Here is a 15,587-nt window from a genome sequence, read left to right as displayed (position 1 = left end):
GAGGATCGAGGTTCAAAGCCAGCCCGGGCAGGAGAGACCGTGAGACTCCTATCTCCAATAAAACCACCAGAAAACCGGAAGTGGCGCTGTAGCTCAAGTGGTGGAGCGCTCGCCTTGAGCTGAAGAGCTGAGGGACAGCGCCCAGGCTCAGAGTTCAAGCCCCACAACCGACCAAAAAAAAAAAAAAGTCAATTTTATCCAAATTGAGATAGAAGTTTCCAAAATAAATATACAAATCCCAGCAAGATATTTTGTAAATACAGATGAGATTATTCTAAATTTACCTATAAAGAGAAAAAACTACTAGAAGAGCTACACAATTTTTTAAAAGAAAGGAGGCTTACAGATATAGCTCAGTGGTAGAAAACTTGTTTGGCCTATTTAAAGCCTCTGAGCTCAATCATAGGACTAGAAAGGGGGAGGGAAGACAAGAGAGGGGAAGAGGAAATAAATAAAAGCAATTAAGGGAAAAAAAACAAGAACAGATGAAATCAATCTATCCATTTCCATAACTTAGCTACAGTAATAAGGATTGTATGCTACTAGTGGGAAGATATATAGCTCAAGGAAGCTGAAATAGATCTTCATGAACATCCCCAAATAATTTTGGACAAAGGTGAAAAGATAGGCTTTCAGTAAGTGGCTATGGAACAACACAGCCACAGATTGTTAAAAATGAACTTCCATATAAATCTGACATGTTCTACATAAGGATCACAGACAAATGTAAAAATTAAATCATATAACTATTTTTAAAAATCAGAAAAATCTTCAGAATCTAGGCAGGAGTAAAAGTTCCTAGATTTGACACAAGCAAGATTTAGGAAAAAAAATAAGTATAGTAGACTATTAAAATTAAAACAATGTCTGTAAAAGATCCCTTTAAGAGAATGAAACAGAAGAGAAGTCAACAGGTTTGGAGAAAATATTTACAAACTATGTATCTAACAAAACAATAGTGTCTAGAATAAATACTAAATATAAATACTAAAACTCAATAGCCAAAGGAAAATATTCTAACCCCCGCCCCCCAAAAAAGATAAAAGACATGGACACATCTACATCTCATCAATGGAAATATACAGATGGCAAATAAGCACATGAAAATGTTTAACAACACTAGCCATCAGGAAACCAAGATATCACTAGATACCTACCAGAATGGCTAAAAGGAAAAACAGTGTTAACACCAAATGCTGGCAAGGATGCAGAGAAACTGGATCACTTCATACCTTGTTGGTAGGGATGTACAATGGTACAGCAACTCTGGAAAAGAGTTCAGCAAGTTCTTTAAAAGTTGCATATACAATAAGCACTACTGAGTATTTATCCCAGAAGAAAAAAAAACATTTCACTCATAAAAAAACCTATACACAGTGTTTATAGGACTGTTAACATATTAGCCCCAAACTATTAACAACCCAGATGTCCTTCAAGAGGTGAATGGTTAAACACACTACTCATACTACACACTGAACAATAAAAAGGCACGTTTATAAATAATCCACATGACTTTTCCAATTATGCTGAATGAAAAAGGTAGTACCTAAAAAGCTTCACATTGTATGATCCGAAATTTTGTGTGTGTGTGTGTTCCCATACCATTGCTATTTATGGTTTGACTCAGAGCCTCAAGCTCTAGCTCACCTGTTTTGCTCAAAGCTGGGTGCTTTACCCTTTAGCCATACCTCCACTTCCAGTTTTTGGGTAGTTAATTGGAGTTAAGAGCCATACAAAATTTCTTCAAGGATAGTTTCCAAATCATGATCCTCAGATCTCGCCCTCCTGAGTAGCTAGGATTACTGTCATGAGCCACTAGAAACCAGCTAAATATCATTCTTATATCCATACAGCTTTGAGTTGTTTTGTTTTTGTTTTCTTGCCAGAGCCTAGATACTGTCCCTTAATTTTTTTGTTCAAAATTGGCTCTAAACCACTTAAGCCACAGCTCCACTTCTGCCTTTTTGTTGGTTAATTTAAGAGAAGAGTCTCACAAACTTTCCTGCTTGGGGCTGGCTTCGAAAGGTGATCCTCAATCTCAGCCTCATGTGTAGCTAGGATTACAGGTTTGAACCATCTGCACCTTTCTAAATTTTTTAACTCTTTTTGTTGTTGTTGGTGGTGGTGGTCGTGGGGCCTGAACTCTGGGCCTGGGCACTGTCTCTCAGCTCTTCAGCTCAACCACTTGAGCCACAGCACCACTTCTGGCTTTTTCTTTTTTTTTTTTTGGGGGGGGGGTCCAGTAGTGGGGCCTGAACTCTGGGCCTGGGCGCTGTCCCTCAGCTCTTCAGCTCAAGGCCAGCACTCTACCACTTCAGCCACAGCGCCACTTCCGGCTTTCTTCCTTTTGCTCATGTGGTGCTGAGGAATCGAACTCAGGGCCTCAGGCATGCAAAGCAAGCGCTCTACCACTGAACCACCTTCCTAGCCCATTTTTTAACTCTTTAATAAGGATTAAAACTACAAAAATGTTTGATTTAAATAAGATCAAACAGTGGTATTTAATACAAACAGCACTTAGAAGTTGCAACAAAACAGATTTAAACTCTCATGAACTAATAATTTAAAAGTGTATCTTTAAAAATAGAAATTCCAAAGGTGAACATGTCTCTGCTCTTTTAAGAAAAACAGATATGAGACATAAACAATGTTTCCATCAAACTCAATTACTAGACATATTTGAAAGTTTACATCAGTAACAAGGGAAGCTACATATTCTCTTAAGGGAAAACAAAAGTAGACAGAAATTGACCATACATGTACCAGAAGTGATGCTATATGCCTGTCTGTAATCCTAGAATTGAGAATCTGGGGCAAGAGGGATCTTGTCTCAAACTTAAGGCCAGATTTAGCTACAAAATAAAGAGTTCTCAATGGCAGAGCACCTGCTTACCAGTGGTCTGAACCCTAGCATCATAAGGGAAGAAAAATCACAAGCCACACATTCATTATGCAAACTATGCTGCCTAACCACAACACAAGCAAAATTAACTACAGAAATTCCAATGTTTGGGAAATAAAATCTTTAACTCATAAATGAAAGAATCTACAGTAGAAAACAAAATTAGAAGCCATGCGTCAGTGGCTCACGCCTGTAATCCTAACTACTCAAGAGACTGAGATCTGAGGATCTCGGTTCAAAGCCAGCCCGGGCAGGAAAGTCCTTGAGACTCTTATCTCCAATAAACCACTAGAAAACCGGAAGTGGCTCTGTGGCTTAAGTGGTGGTGTGGTCACCTTGAGCTGAAGACCGCAAGGACAGTGCCCAAGCCCAGAGTTCAAGCCCCAAGACTGACAAAAAAATTTTTTTTTTAAATAATGAAATCATTATACTTTAAACTTGTGTAATGCAAGAAAAGCAGGCAAAGGGCTGGGAAGTTGGCTCAGTGGTAGAGTGCTTGCCTTGCATGCATGAGGCCCTGGGTTAGATTCCTCAGCACCACATAAGCAGAAAAAAAAAAAAGAAAAGCAGACAAAGGCATTTATGATCTTAAATGCCTATGCTACAGTATATAAAAGGCATTCAATGTCAGAAATTTTTTAAAATCCCAAAAGAAGGGCTCATACCTGTTAATACTAGCTACTCAGGCGGCTGAGATCTGAGGATCAAGGTTCAAAGCCAATACAGGCAGCAAAATCCGTGACATTCTTATCTCCAATTAACCACCAGAAAACCCCGAAGTGGCTCTGTGGATGAAGTAGTAGAGCACTTGCCTTAAGCTGGAGCTGAGGGACAAAGCCCAGGCCCAGAGTTCAAGCCCCACCAAAAAAAAAAAAAAAAAATCCCCAAAGAGGAAGCATATGAAATGACTGATATTAATGAAATGGGAAAACACCAAAAAGCATACATTCTCTGTAGACTTAACTATTAGTAATCTTTTGGCATATTAGACATTAAGAACTTATGCCACACTCTCAAAGACTATGGAAAAATAAATTTCTATGAAAGTATGGCCTACTAAAACCGGTTTGAAAATTGAAAATATTAACCATCCTATAATCAAAGTAACAGAATCAGTTAAATGTCCATCAAAGAAAATACCAGTAACAATTTTACAAGTCCTAGTAAACATTTAAGAAATACATCATTCTAGGGCTGGGAAGATGGCTCAGTGGTAGAGCACTTGCCTTGCATGCCTGAGGCCCTGGGTTCAATTTCTCAGCACCACATAAGCAAAAAGAAAAAAGCCAGAAGTGGCGCTGTTGCTCAAGTGGTAGAGCGCTAGCCTTGAGCTGAAGAGCTGAGGGACAGCGCCCAGGCCCAGAGTTCAAGCCCAATGACCAGACCCAAAATAAATAAATTAAATAAATAAATAAATAAATCATTCTAATACCACATAAGCTCTTCCAGAAGAGGTATATTTTAAAAAGGTACTAGCATTATTATTATTATTATTCCTTATGAGACAAAAATCCAAATTAAGTCTAATAATGAAAAGAGATAGATCAGGATAGAATTTATACTTGGAACACTAAGTTTTAAGTGTTAGAAAATCAATTCATTGACTATGTTAATAGATTACAAGGAACAGAGGCATGTTCAATAATATATTGCCAGCTTCACAGATTAGAGGAAAAACACAGGATATTTTCAATGATGCAGAAAAGCTTTTGACATAATTCATAGCTGGGTATTGGTGTCTCATATCTGTAATCTAGCTACTTGAAAGATCCAGGAGACTGGAAAGATGTTGGTGCAAAGCCAGCCCAGGCAAAAAATTTTGTGATACCATCTGAACATATATTAGGTATAGCAGGGTACAGCTATCATCCAAGCTGTATTGAGATGTATAAATAGGAGAATCAAATTCTAGGCTGGCGTAGGCAAAAAACCAACCATATTTCAAAAATAACCTGAGAAAAAGGACTGGAGGTATGACTCAAGAGGTACATCACCTGTCTAGCAAGCATAAAACCCTGAGTTCAAACCCTGTCAAAATAAAATTTTACATACATATTTATATTCATAGGCATATATGTGTAAGTATGTACATATATCCCCATTCTTTTTTGGTTCTCAGGGCAATCTGGGGTTTGAATTTAGGGCCTTATTATTTGCTCTGCAGGTGTTCTTATCACTTGAGACATGCTCCTAGCTCTCCACTCATTTTTTTTTTTGGCGGACAAGGGGCTTTAACTCTGGGCCTGGGCATTGTCCTGAACTCTTCAGCTCAAGGCTAGTGCTCTACCACTTGAGCCACATTACTTCTGGTTTTCTGTTGGTTAATTGGAGATAAGAGTCATATTCCCAGGCTGGCTTTGAACTGTGATCCTCATATCTAGCCTCCTGAGTAGCTAGGATTATAGGCATGAGCCACCAGTGCCCGGATTTCTCATTCTTTAAATTAGCAAAGAAATATCCTAAACATGAAGAATCTATACAAAACAAACCAACAGCAAGAATTCAGACTGAACTAAACAAGCCTGAAAGTATTCACTTTAAAATCAGGAGCAACCTCAAGGATGCCCCCAACACAGATATCTATTTGGCACTGTACTTGAGATCCTCAGGAGCACAAAGGGCAAAGGAAAAGGGAAGAAAAAGAGGCTTGATTCAGATTACAAAATAGTGCAGGAATGTTACTTATTGGTGGGTAGAGTGCTTACTTATCATGACTAAGACCCTGTGCTTGATATCTGTCACTACAAAGGAGGGAAGAAAACAAGAAGGCAAGAAGGGACAGAGAGGAAGGGACCAAGAGAACAAAGTAGACTAATACAAGGCAATTTCAGCCAAGTCTGCTGAAATGTTAAATGTCTCCATTTTCAGAGCTTTTTGGATTTTAGAAATGTAAATAAAGGATGTGGGATCCCATAATAGGAAAAAATGGAAAGTATACTAATTTTTACCAAGACAATGGATCAATTGAGGTATATTCATATAATGGAAAACAGAAAATGATACCTCCCCCAATATGTACAGTATCCCAGTTATGACAATTTCAAAGCTTAAATGTGTGTGTGTGCTCGCACACCATTCCTAGGGCATACTCCATGGAGTTTTATGCTCAAGGACAACGGTCTACTGATCTGACCCACAGCTTCATTTCTGGCTTTTTGATAGTTGGATAACAGTCTCACAGAGTTCTTGCCTGGCTGGCTGTGAACATTGATCCTCAGATTTCAGCCTCCTAAAGTAGCAAGGACTACAGTCGTGACAGCACCAGTCTTCAAAGCATAAACTATTTATATATGTGAAAAGTATAAAAGCCAACACAAAATGATGAACTTAAAGTCCTGCACAGACAGTGGCTACCTTTATTATAAAGGTAGATATGGTTCACAGTGGATATATGCTATAACATCTGGTAATAACTATCCCAATGGATGATAAGAACATGTTCATTTATATCTTACTTATTAGATTATTTGATAGGCACAAACGATGCTAAGAATTTTAAAGATAAAGATTAGTATGGTTAGTGTGATATATACCTAAACACACATCATTATTTCCAAATAACCTTTTTAAAAGAGAAACTCAAGGCATTTCCCCATAAATCATAAAGAGAGAGAAAAAAGAACTGGCAAATCTCTTATAAATAAAAATTGTTGAAATAAGTTCCAGAGAGGATTCAAAGACAAAGTCAAGGAAAATTTCCAAAATATTAATGAAACTACTGAATTATAATACTGAGCTATCCAATATTTACCTATCAAGATTCTCCCACCCAAGCCAGCACTAGTGGCTCACACCTGTAGTCATACCTACTCAGGAGGCTGAGATCTGAGGATCACAGATCAAAACCAGCCTGGGCAGGAAAGTCCATGAGACTCTTAGCTCTAATTAACAATAAGAAAACTGGAAGTGGCACTGTGGGTCAGTGTAGGGCACTAGCCTTGAGCAAAGAAGCTCAAGGGCTGTACCCAGGCAGGTCCTGAGTTCAAGATCCATGACTGACAAAAAAAAAATTATCTGAATTAGAGAGCTTGAGATATAAGGATAAAGAATTCAAAGATAGCCTTTGGTATCAGCAAGACCCTGCCTCAAAAATTCAGAGTTTCAGAGAGAGTAGAGTTGTAGGTCAGTAGTAGAACATGTGGTTAGCATTCAAGAAACCCTACGTTCAATATGTAGCACTGAAGGGGGAAAAAAGCATCAAAAAAGAAAAGGAGTAAAGGTCAAGAAAAACAAAGATAAATCTCTAGCTCTGAAGAATCTTGGGGAGAATGTAAACTTGTTCAACCACTTAGAAAAGCAGTTCAGAGATTCCTTAAAAAAACTAAACATAGAACTACCCTATGATCCAGCAATACCATTCTTGGGCATTTATCCAAAAGATTACATATCAGGACACAGTAAAGCCACTAGTACAACCATGTTCACACTACTGTACTATTCATCACAGCCAAGGTATGGAAACAACCCAGAAGCCCCTCACTAGACAAAGAGGTCAAGAAAATGTAGTATACATACACAAAGAGATTTTATGCATTCATTAGAAAGAACATTGAATCATTTGTTTCTTAAATTTGAAAAATATCGATCTGGAACTGATTTTGTATATAATGTTAATGGTGATCCAAATACATATTTTTCTCTCCAACAGTAAACTGTCCCATTATCTTTGTGCAGTTCAGTACTTTTTATCATTAGAATATACTTGTAAATATTTTTGAAATTTCACTGCAAACAGTATGCTCTGTTGTATTGGCAACAGCCTTTTTGCTAGTTGCATTTATCCACTGCATCATTATCCCTTATGTTTGATTTAACCTATTACTGTATTCTTTTGTTCATCATATGGCCCTAGGAGCTATTCCACATGCACATATACCTAATATGTAGCCTAGGTGTATTGTGGGCTATCCCATCTAGTTTTCTGTAAATACACACTATGATGTGTACACAAAGATCAAAGTGCCAATTGATGCAGTTCTCAGAATGTATCACAATGTTAAGCAATGTATAACTATAATGCCATATCTAAACTTTCATTCAGGAACAAGAAAAGCCATTTTCAAACATTCAGATAGTTAAGTTTATGACCAGCTACTGACACAACTACTCAAGACTGCATTCTGGTTTAAAAAAAAAATCTAAAAAAGAGGAGATAGGCACAGACCTAACCAAGAATGAGAGATCTTTAAGCAAGTCCCCAAATAAAGAAAGAAAGAAAAAACCCAAGATGCCAGGAAGTCTCATCAAGAGAGCTTAATAGTTAAAAATAATACCATTGATTTGTACACTCAAACATGGCTTATGTTTTTCCTTTAAGAACCTCAGTTTAATAACACAAAATTTCTTCTATAATCCCACAATACTCTGTTCTAACATGACTAATAACTCCATCAACAAACATATTAAAAGGGACATCATTAATACTTACTTTCTAGAATCTTTCTATATACAAATTAAAAAAAACTTTATTGCGAGTTATAAAACAACAGGCATGGTGGAGAAGCAGGTGCAAGAAGCAGCAGCAATAGAAAATGGATGGGTTTCAAATTCTTCTGTCTTAAATTCAAAGTCAAGAAAAATAATTCATTAAAGAGTTTAAAATAATCAATAAAAGCAAATGTACAGCTAGAAAAATCAAAATGCTTAAATAAAAATGATGTTAATTTCTTATCTACTGAGAAAAATCAAGATAGAGAAAATGGTATTTTTAGATTTTTTTGAATGTACTGTAAAAATCACTTAAAACAGGTTAAAATCAGATCTAATGTCAAGTGGAACTAAGAAGAAAAAGTCTAAAAAATCTATTGGATGCACAAATGTTGCTTTCATTTTTGAGGGGTTTATAAATGAAAATAAGAAAATGAGTATGGTAGTAAAACCATTTTTCATATTAGAAAATAAGTCAAATAAGTTACCCACAGTCATGCAACTGATAATTCTTATTTCCCAATGTTAACATTAAAATACAAAACAAATGCTATTTGCTGTGATATAATCAACTACTGCTTTTAGTGACCTAAGTTACCAAATGGAGAATTCTCTGTAAAGTCAAATTCTTTTTGAAAGCCTGTATTTTCAGATCACTTTTTAATTTTAACTAAATAAGATACACAAATGGCCAGTAAGCCAATGAAGATAGAGACAATACCAGTTATCAGGGAAAAGCAAAATAAAACCAAGATACACTATTTTAAGCCACGAGGACAGTTATAGTCAAAAAGGTATACAATAATGTGATAATATAAAATGATGGAAAAGCTCTAGAATGCACTTTGCCAGCATATGTAAAAGTTAAACATAGCCAGGCACTGGCCGCTCACACCTATAATCCTATCTATTCAGAAGGCTGAGCCAGAGCAGAAAAGTCTGTGAAATTGTTATATTCGATTAGCCAGCAAAAAGCAGGAGTAGAGGTCTGACTCAAGTCGCATAGTGCCAGACTTGAGTGAAGACGCTAAGGGAGAGCGTCTTGGCTCTGAGTGCAAGCCCCCGTACAATTCAAAAATAAATAAATAAACCTAAGAAACACTATGTTTACCTGGGGTGCTTGAGATAGAAACCAGGGCCTAATCCATGTTAGGCAATTGATCTATTGCTGAACTATATCTATAGCCTGAATTTTGCTCATCGGTATTTACCTGAGAATACTAAAAGCACGTCTACACAAATGTGTATACTGATAAATAAGTGCTCATACTAGCTAAGGAATAGAAACAACCCAAATGTTCATCAATTTTTTAGTAGATAAAGAAAATGCAATATATCTACATAATGGAATAGTATTCAGCCAAAAAAAATGAAGTACATAAATGAATCTTGAAAGCTAGACATAAAACACCCCAGGCTGTATGAAACTATATGAATATCCATTAATTCATATAAAATGTTCAGAACAGTCATATTCGAAGACAGTAGTTTAGTGGATGAGGAGACGAAAAAAAAGGAAATGGCTAGTAATGAACATGGGATTTCTTCTGGAATCTGAAAAATGTTCTAGAATGGTAATGGTTATATAACTGTGAAAAGAGTAAAAGCCACCATATTCAACATTTTCATTAGCCAAATTTTATGACATGTGAATTATGTATCATTTTTTTTAATCTATGAACAAGTAGTTGACATCCAACCCAAGAAAACAACGGCAAAATTGCTGAGAAAAAGAAACATGGAGAATGTTCAAGTTAGAAAAGTATTAACTTTATCAGAAAAAAAAAAAAAGCTTACTGGGGGAAGGGTACAGATCTTAGTTTACTGACTACCAAAAACTGCCCTCTTCATCTTAAATTTAGTTTCAGTTATGTCTTTACAAGCATTTCAGGAAAAGCCTTGGAAATTTTAATTCTGTCTCCTAATAATAGCTTTGAATCACATGGCGGTTCTGCCAATTTATAGAATTAGTTAGGCTGCTGAAACAATCCAACTCTGCTCCAGGCTCTCCTACTCTCAGTACTAGAAATCAAAACCCAGGGCTTGGTCCATTGAAGCGCGCTGCTCTACCACTGAGATACACCTATAGCACAGCCCAACCTGATAACTCTTATATTTAACTTATGATGCCAAAGCAAGTTTACCAGGTTCAGTAAACATTCTACAAAGAAAGTTACAATCACTGGTTCTTTTACCAATCCAAATACACACCCAGACTCTGGATGAGTCTTCACTCATTCTTCACTACACACAATAAATTGACTCTCAATGCATGAAAGGAAATGAAGAGTAAAAAAAAAGGGTGGGGGAGAAGATCCTTGGCAGGGGAGAGGAAGAAAGAGGAGGTAAAAAGGGTGTCATTCCACCTCAGAGTGGAGAGAAACAGGGAGAGTGGATTAAACAAATTTTAACAAGGAATTTTTTAGGGGTACGCCAATCTTAGGACTGGAACTCAGGTCTTGATCCCTGGCTCTTTTACTCAAGGCTAGCCTGAGCCACAGATACACTTCTTGGTTTTTGGGTTTTTTTTGTTAATTGAAGATATTCTCAAAGACTTCCTAGCCCAGCTATCTTCAAACTGTGATCCTCCATTTCAGCCTCCCAAGTGGCTGAGATTAGAAGACAATAACTAGCCAAGCGCCCAAGGCTCACACCTGTAATCCTAGCTACTCAGGAGGCTGAGATCTGAGGATCAAGGTTCAAAGCCAGCCCAGGCAGAAAAGTCCATGAGACTCTTATCTCCAATAAAAACCACTAGAAAACCAGAAGTGGCACAGTGGCTCAAGCGGTAGAGCCCTCACCTTGAGCTGAAGAGCACAGGGACAGCGCCCAGGCCCAGAGTTCAAGCCCCACGACCGAACAACAACAACAAAAAAAAAAGACAGTAACTATAGGAATGACTTACCACCAATAATGTGCAGTAGTGGAAATATTTAACAGGAAGGGAAAGACAAAAGTAGAAAAAGCAGTTCTGGTTTAAAAGGTGAGTGGTTACAGAAACACAACTCCACTCCTGTGCTTGACCTCTTTACAAATTATTTTTAGGGCAGAAAGCAACATGACAGCAATGGAAGTCCAACAGATCAGAAATTATGATCTTGTACCATATTAATTTACACCTTATTAGTTAATTCACATACTTGTTAGCTCACAAGCCAATCATCCCTTCAACTCCTAACACAGATGTTGTGAGTTCCAAGTGGACTGAATCATTTCATCACTGGCACCTGGAAAATTTTCAACTCAGCACACTATTATAATCATTTCTGATTACAACAGCCACATTTTCCCTTCTGAGAGATCTTTCCCACTCTTTTCCCTTAATGTATCAGGGCAAGCTCCTAAATCAAGTTTGTACCATATGATTCAAAACCCCATTCTCTTCTACATCAGGGCTGGGAACCTTTTCTCTGTCGGGGTCATTTGGATATTTTTGTTTTGCTTTTTTTTTTTTTTGGCGGTCATGGGGCTTGAACTCTGGGCTTGGGCACTATCCCTCAGCTCTTCAGCTCAAGGTAAGCACTCTACCATTTGAGTCACAGTGCCACTTCTGGTTTTCTAGTGGTTTACTGGAGGTAAGAGTCTCAGAGACTTTTCTGCCTGGGCTGGCTTTGAACCACGATCCTCAGATCTCAGCCTCCTGAGTAGCTAGGATTACAGGCCTGAGCCACCGGCACCCAGCTCATTTGGATTTTTTTAACATCATCATAGTCCATACAAACTTACCAATACAAGCAAATTCGCCACAGGCAGGCTGAGAGAATCATTTCAATGTTTGTCCAAAACATTATGTATAAAATGGACTGGGGTGTTCCCACTCCTGCAAGATGATTAGAAGTGGACCCTGCTCAGAAACTCTGCGAAACATATTCTTTCTCCCAGTAGAAGTTGGAATGGGAGAGAGGTGTGCTGGTACCTTACTAGTCATTCAGACTAAAAGATCTTGGGTACTGGCTCACCAAGTTTCAACCTGAAACTGACCGGGCGCCAGTGGCTCACTCACCCCTGTAGTCCTAGCTACTCAGGAGGCTGAGATATGGGGATCACAATTTGAAGCCAGCGTAGGCAGAAAAGTCCATTAGAGTCTTATCTCCAATTAAATACTCAGAAAAGGCCAAAAGTGGCACTGTGGCTCAAGTGGTAGAACGCTAGCCTTGAGCACAAAGAGGTTCAGGGACAGTGCCTAGGCCCTGAGTTCAAGCCCCAGGACTAGCAAAAAAAAAAACAAAAAAACACAAAAACCTGAAATTGTCAGGCATCTCCCTAAGTTCTACAAGTTCTGTAAAGTTCTAAAGAAGCTGCTTCATCATTTTAATGCCCAAGACTTAAAATTAGAAGCTCAGAGGTCATTAAACCACATTGAGAGTGATCTTTCCTCATATCCCCAACCTCCAGTATAGGTAGGTGCAGCACCAGCTGCTCAAACTATACTGGCCTTACTCTGTAAGGAATGGCCCTGAAAAGAGAATCCTCTCCATGGTAGGGCAGTATTAACAAGTCAAATGTATAACATATACATCAACCTACCATTTCCTCCACTGCCAAGAAAACAGCCAAAAAAAAAAAAAAAAGAATGTCTGTAACTTTTCCTTGACCTATTATAATTCACTCAGCATGAATATCAATATTCAGAGACCTCTCCCTTTCTGGTTTTTCAATCAGTTCTTATTTTCCTTCCACTGCTATGTTTCATAAGGGTGTTGTTTATCATTTAATTTGCACCATAAACTGTAAAATGATAGAAGCTCCACCTATACCCACAGGTGCCTACCTGAACAAAAGCAAAACATTAAAGTCTCTGAAGAGCACAGAAAGTTAATATTAAAATTCCTATTTACATTCTCAAACCATCATTTAGGTCAGATTAATCTTTGTGCTTCATTTTCTTCATAGAATTGTAAGAATGAACTATTTAGAAGAACACATGAAGTATTAAGATCACAGCTATTCACTTAATAAGCATCATATTACAAAAGGATATATGTCATCAACACTCTTTGCATTGAGTGTGAGAAAGGAGGATAGTTCATCTTTAAATGTAAGGTGACATGTATCTGTCCTGAGCAACTAAGACAAGTTAAGAGTGGTCAACTTCCATCAGCTACTAGGCCTATATCTTCTCCTCTCCTCCAAAAACTCTTACCAGTCATGTCTATGCTGATCACAGGGACTATGAATTTTCAGGGGGACACCACCTTCTATGAGTAAACAAAGAGATGCAAAGACAGTTGATTTACAGGGTCAGATGATACTTATTCACAGAACAAAATTATTAAAGGAGGTAAAAAGTTTAAAAAAAACAAAAAACAAAATTTTGTTTCTACAACTTTTTCCTGATTCCACTCCAATCTCTGCACTGACTGCCTTCTCTGCCCTATTCAGTTATTTCTTTCCTTTCTGTTAAGCATTATTAATACTGTGGTAAAGTTTTCACTAGGGAAAAAAAAAAAAACCTGGAAAAGGAAGACAACTATATGCATCTCTTACCACACAAAAATGAAGACATGCTGGGGCACTGGTGACACAGGCCTATGACCTGAGCTACTGAGGAAGCTGAGATCTGAGGATCAAGGTCAAAGTCAGCCAGGGCAGGAAGGTAAGACATGTATCTTCAATTCATCACCAAAAAGCAGAAGTGGAGCTGTAGCTTAAGTGGTAGAGTCCTGGCCTTGAGCAAAATAGCTCAGGGACAGTGCCCAAGAACTGATGAGCCCTAGGACTGGCACAATATAACAAAACAAAAAACAAAAATAAAAACAAAAGGAGGCAATTCTGCAGGTAAAGAAAAATAAATTTAGCCTTGAGGTTCTGTCTTCTCAACCTACCCTGAGACTACTGAATTTATAAAGGCAAGGCTCAGATCTCTGTTGTTGCAAAAGTTCCACAGGTGTTCAAAGCTCCACAGTCGGGAAGCAGATCCACTAAAACGCTTAGACTTAAAATTGTATCTCCTTTACGGTGACCTGGGTTCTCTGAATAAATTACTATAAGATATAACATACTTTTTACAGGAAAAGAATTGTTTTTCAAACAGCAGGAGGGAAAATGGCTGGTACTGTGCAAATAACCCTTTAGAGAACATCCTTCCTTTTGGTGATGCCCACTTAAGTACCACACAATCAACTTACATCATACCCCTCCTCCACCCTTAAACAAATACATACAAAACCAGAACCTCTTATAGGAACCAATAAAATAACCCGAACATCACACATCCCAGACTGTACAAAGTGGTGGCAGTTAACTTAATATTTCTCTCCACTCGACTTTGAAATGTTTTCGAAATACAATCAGGGTTTCTTATCTGTAAATAGCCCATCTATGTCTCCAGTCATTCAGCGTCCCGTTCTGCTCACTTGGCTCACTGAGTTTTGTTTCATTCGGTTAAAAGATTCTCTGAAGGATATTCTGTGGGCGGGGAGTCTTCGACGCCCCCCCCCCACTTACCACCCCCCCCAACCATCCCAATTATACAAAGGTGTCGAACAATAAAGTTATGATCTCATGCTAGGGCTAACAATCTTTTCCCCCCCAAAGCAGCAGGAACGTACAAACAAGACGCAGCACATGACAACACGGACTTGGCACGTTTCCTACCATGGCACTGACCAACTCTCGGGATTTAAGGCCGATTATCTGAAGGCAGTGTTCCCCACACACCAGGCTCCGCCGAGAGAAGGCACTAGTGGGAGGAAGGGGCCTTATCTCGGCTCAGACCTGAGGCAACGGCAGCATCAGCCATGAGAGCAGGAGAGAGAAATTCCTAAGCGCAACTTCTTCCCCTAGCAGAAAAGTCTCCCCCGAAGGAGTGGCGGGCACAGAGGCTCGAGGCTCGCCACAGAGCCGTCGGCGGAGGCCGCGGCCGAGCAGCAGACGCCGCTGCCCCCCGCGGCCCTCCAGGCGCGGGGAGTCGGGCCCACGTGCCCTGCCCAAGGCGCCGGGCCCCCGCGCCCGCTTCCCCGGTCCTCCCCCGCACGCTCCGACGCCGGCTGGGTAACGGGGTTCCTCCAACCGGCCCCGCCAACCCCGAAGGCGGCGGCCAGGAGCGCGGCTGCAGCTCCCCGCCTCCCTCCGCTCCCCTCCCCCGCCGCCTCCGCTCTCCGGCTCACCCTCAACTCTTCGAAATCCGCCATTTTATGCCAACCGCGGGCTCCGCTGCCGCCACCGCTCCCCCTCCCGCTGCCGCCAACAACGCCGCCGCCACCACGGCCGCCGCCGCCGCCTCCAGCACCATCCTGTACTGGGCGCCGCTGAAGAC

The 15,587-nt window shown here is 39.4% G+C and overlaps 1 protein-coding gene across 3 annotated transcripts in view; it reads right to left on the bottom strand.

Annotated features, from left to right (window-relative positions):
• Positions 1-15,581, bottom strand: part of Pias2 (protein inhibitor of activated STAT, 2) — a 79,507-nt gene extending 63,926 nt beyond the window's left edge. For 2 of the 3 annotated variants that reach the window (XM_013014895.1, XM_013014897.1), the window contains exon 1: positions 15,439-15,581. In XM_013014895.1, coding sequence (XP_012870349.1) covers positions 15,439-15,462 — 24 coding nt within the window. In that variant the 5' untranslated portion in view covers positions 15,463-15,581. Of the gene's footprint in view, positions 1-1,157; positions 1,267-15,438 lie in introns of all 3 variants that reach the window. The other variant, XM_013014896.1, reaches the window with a different exon arrangement.
• Positions 15,582-15,587: the final 6 nt, after the last annotated feature.

This window comes from Dipodomys ordii, unplaced genomic scaffold (assembly GCF_000151885.1).
Source record: "Dipodomys ordii isolate 6190 unplaced genomic scaffold, Dord_2.0 Scaffold25, whole genome shotgun sequence".
Classification (NCBI taxonomy): Eukaryota; Metazoa; Chordata; class Mammalia; order Rodentia; family Heteromyidae; genus Dipodomys; species Dipodomys ordii.
This window is presented reverse-complemented; position numbering and strand designations above follow the sequence as displayed.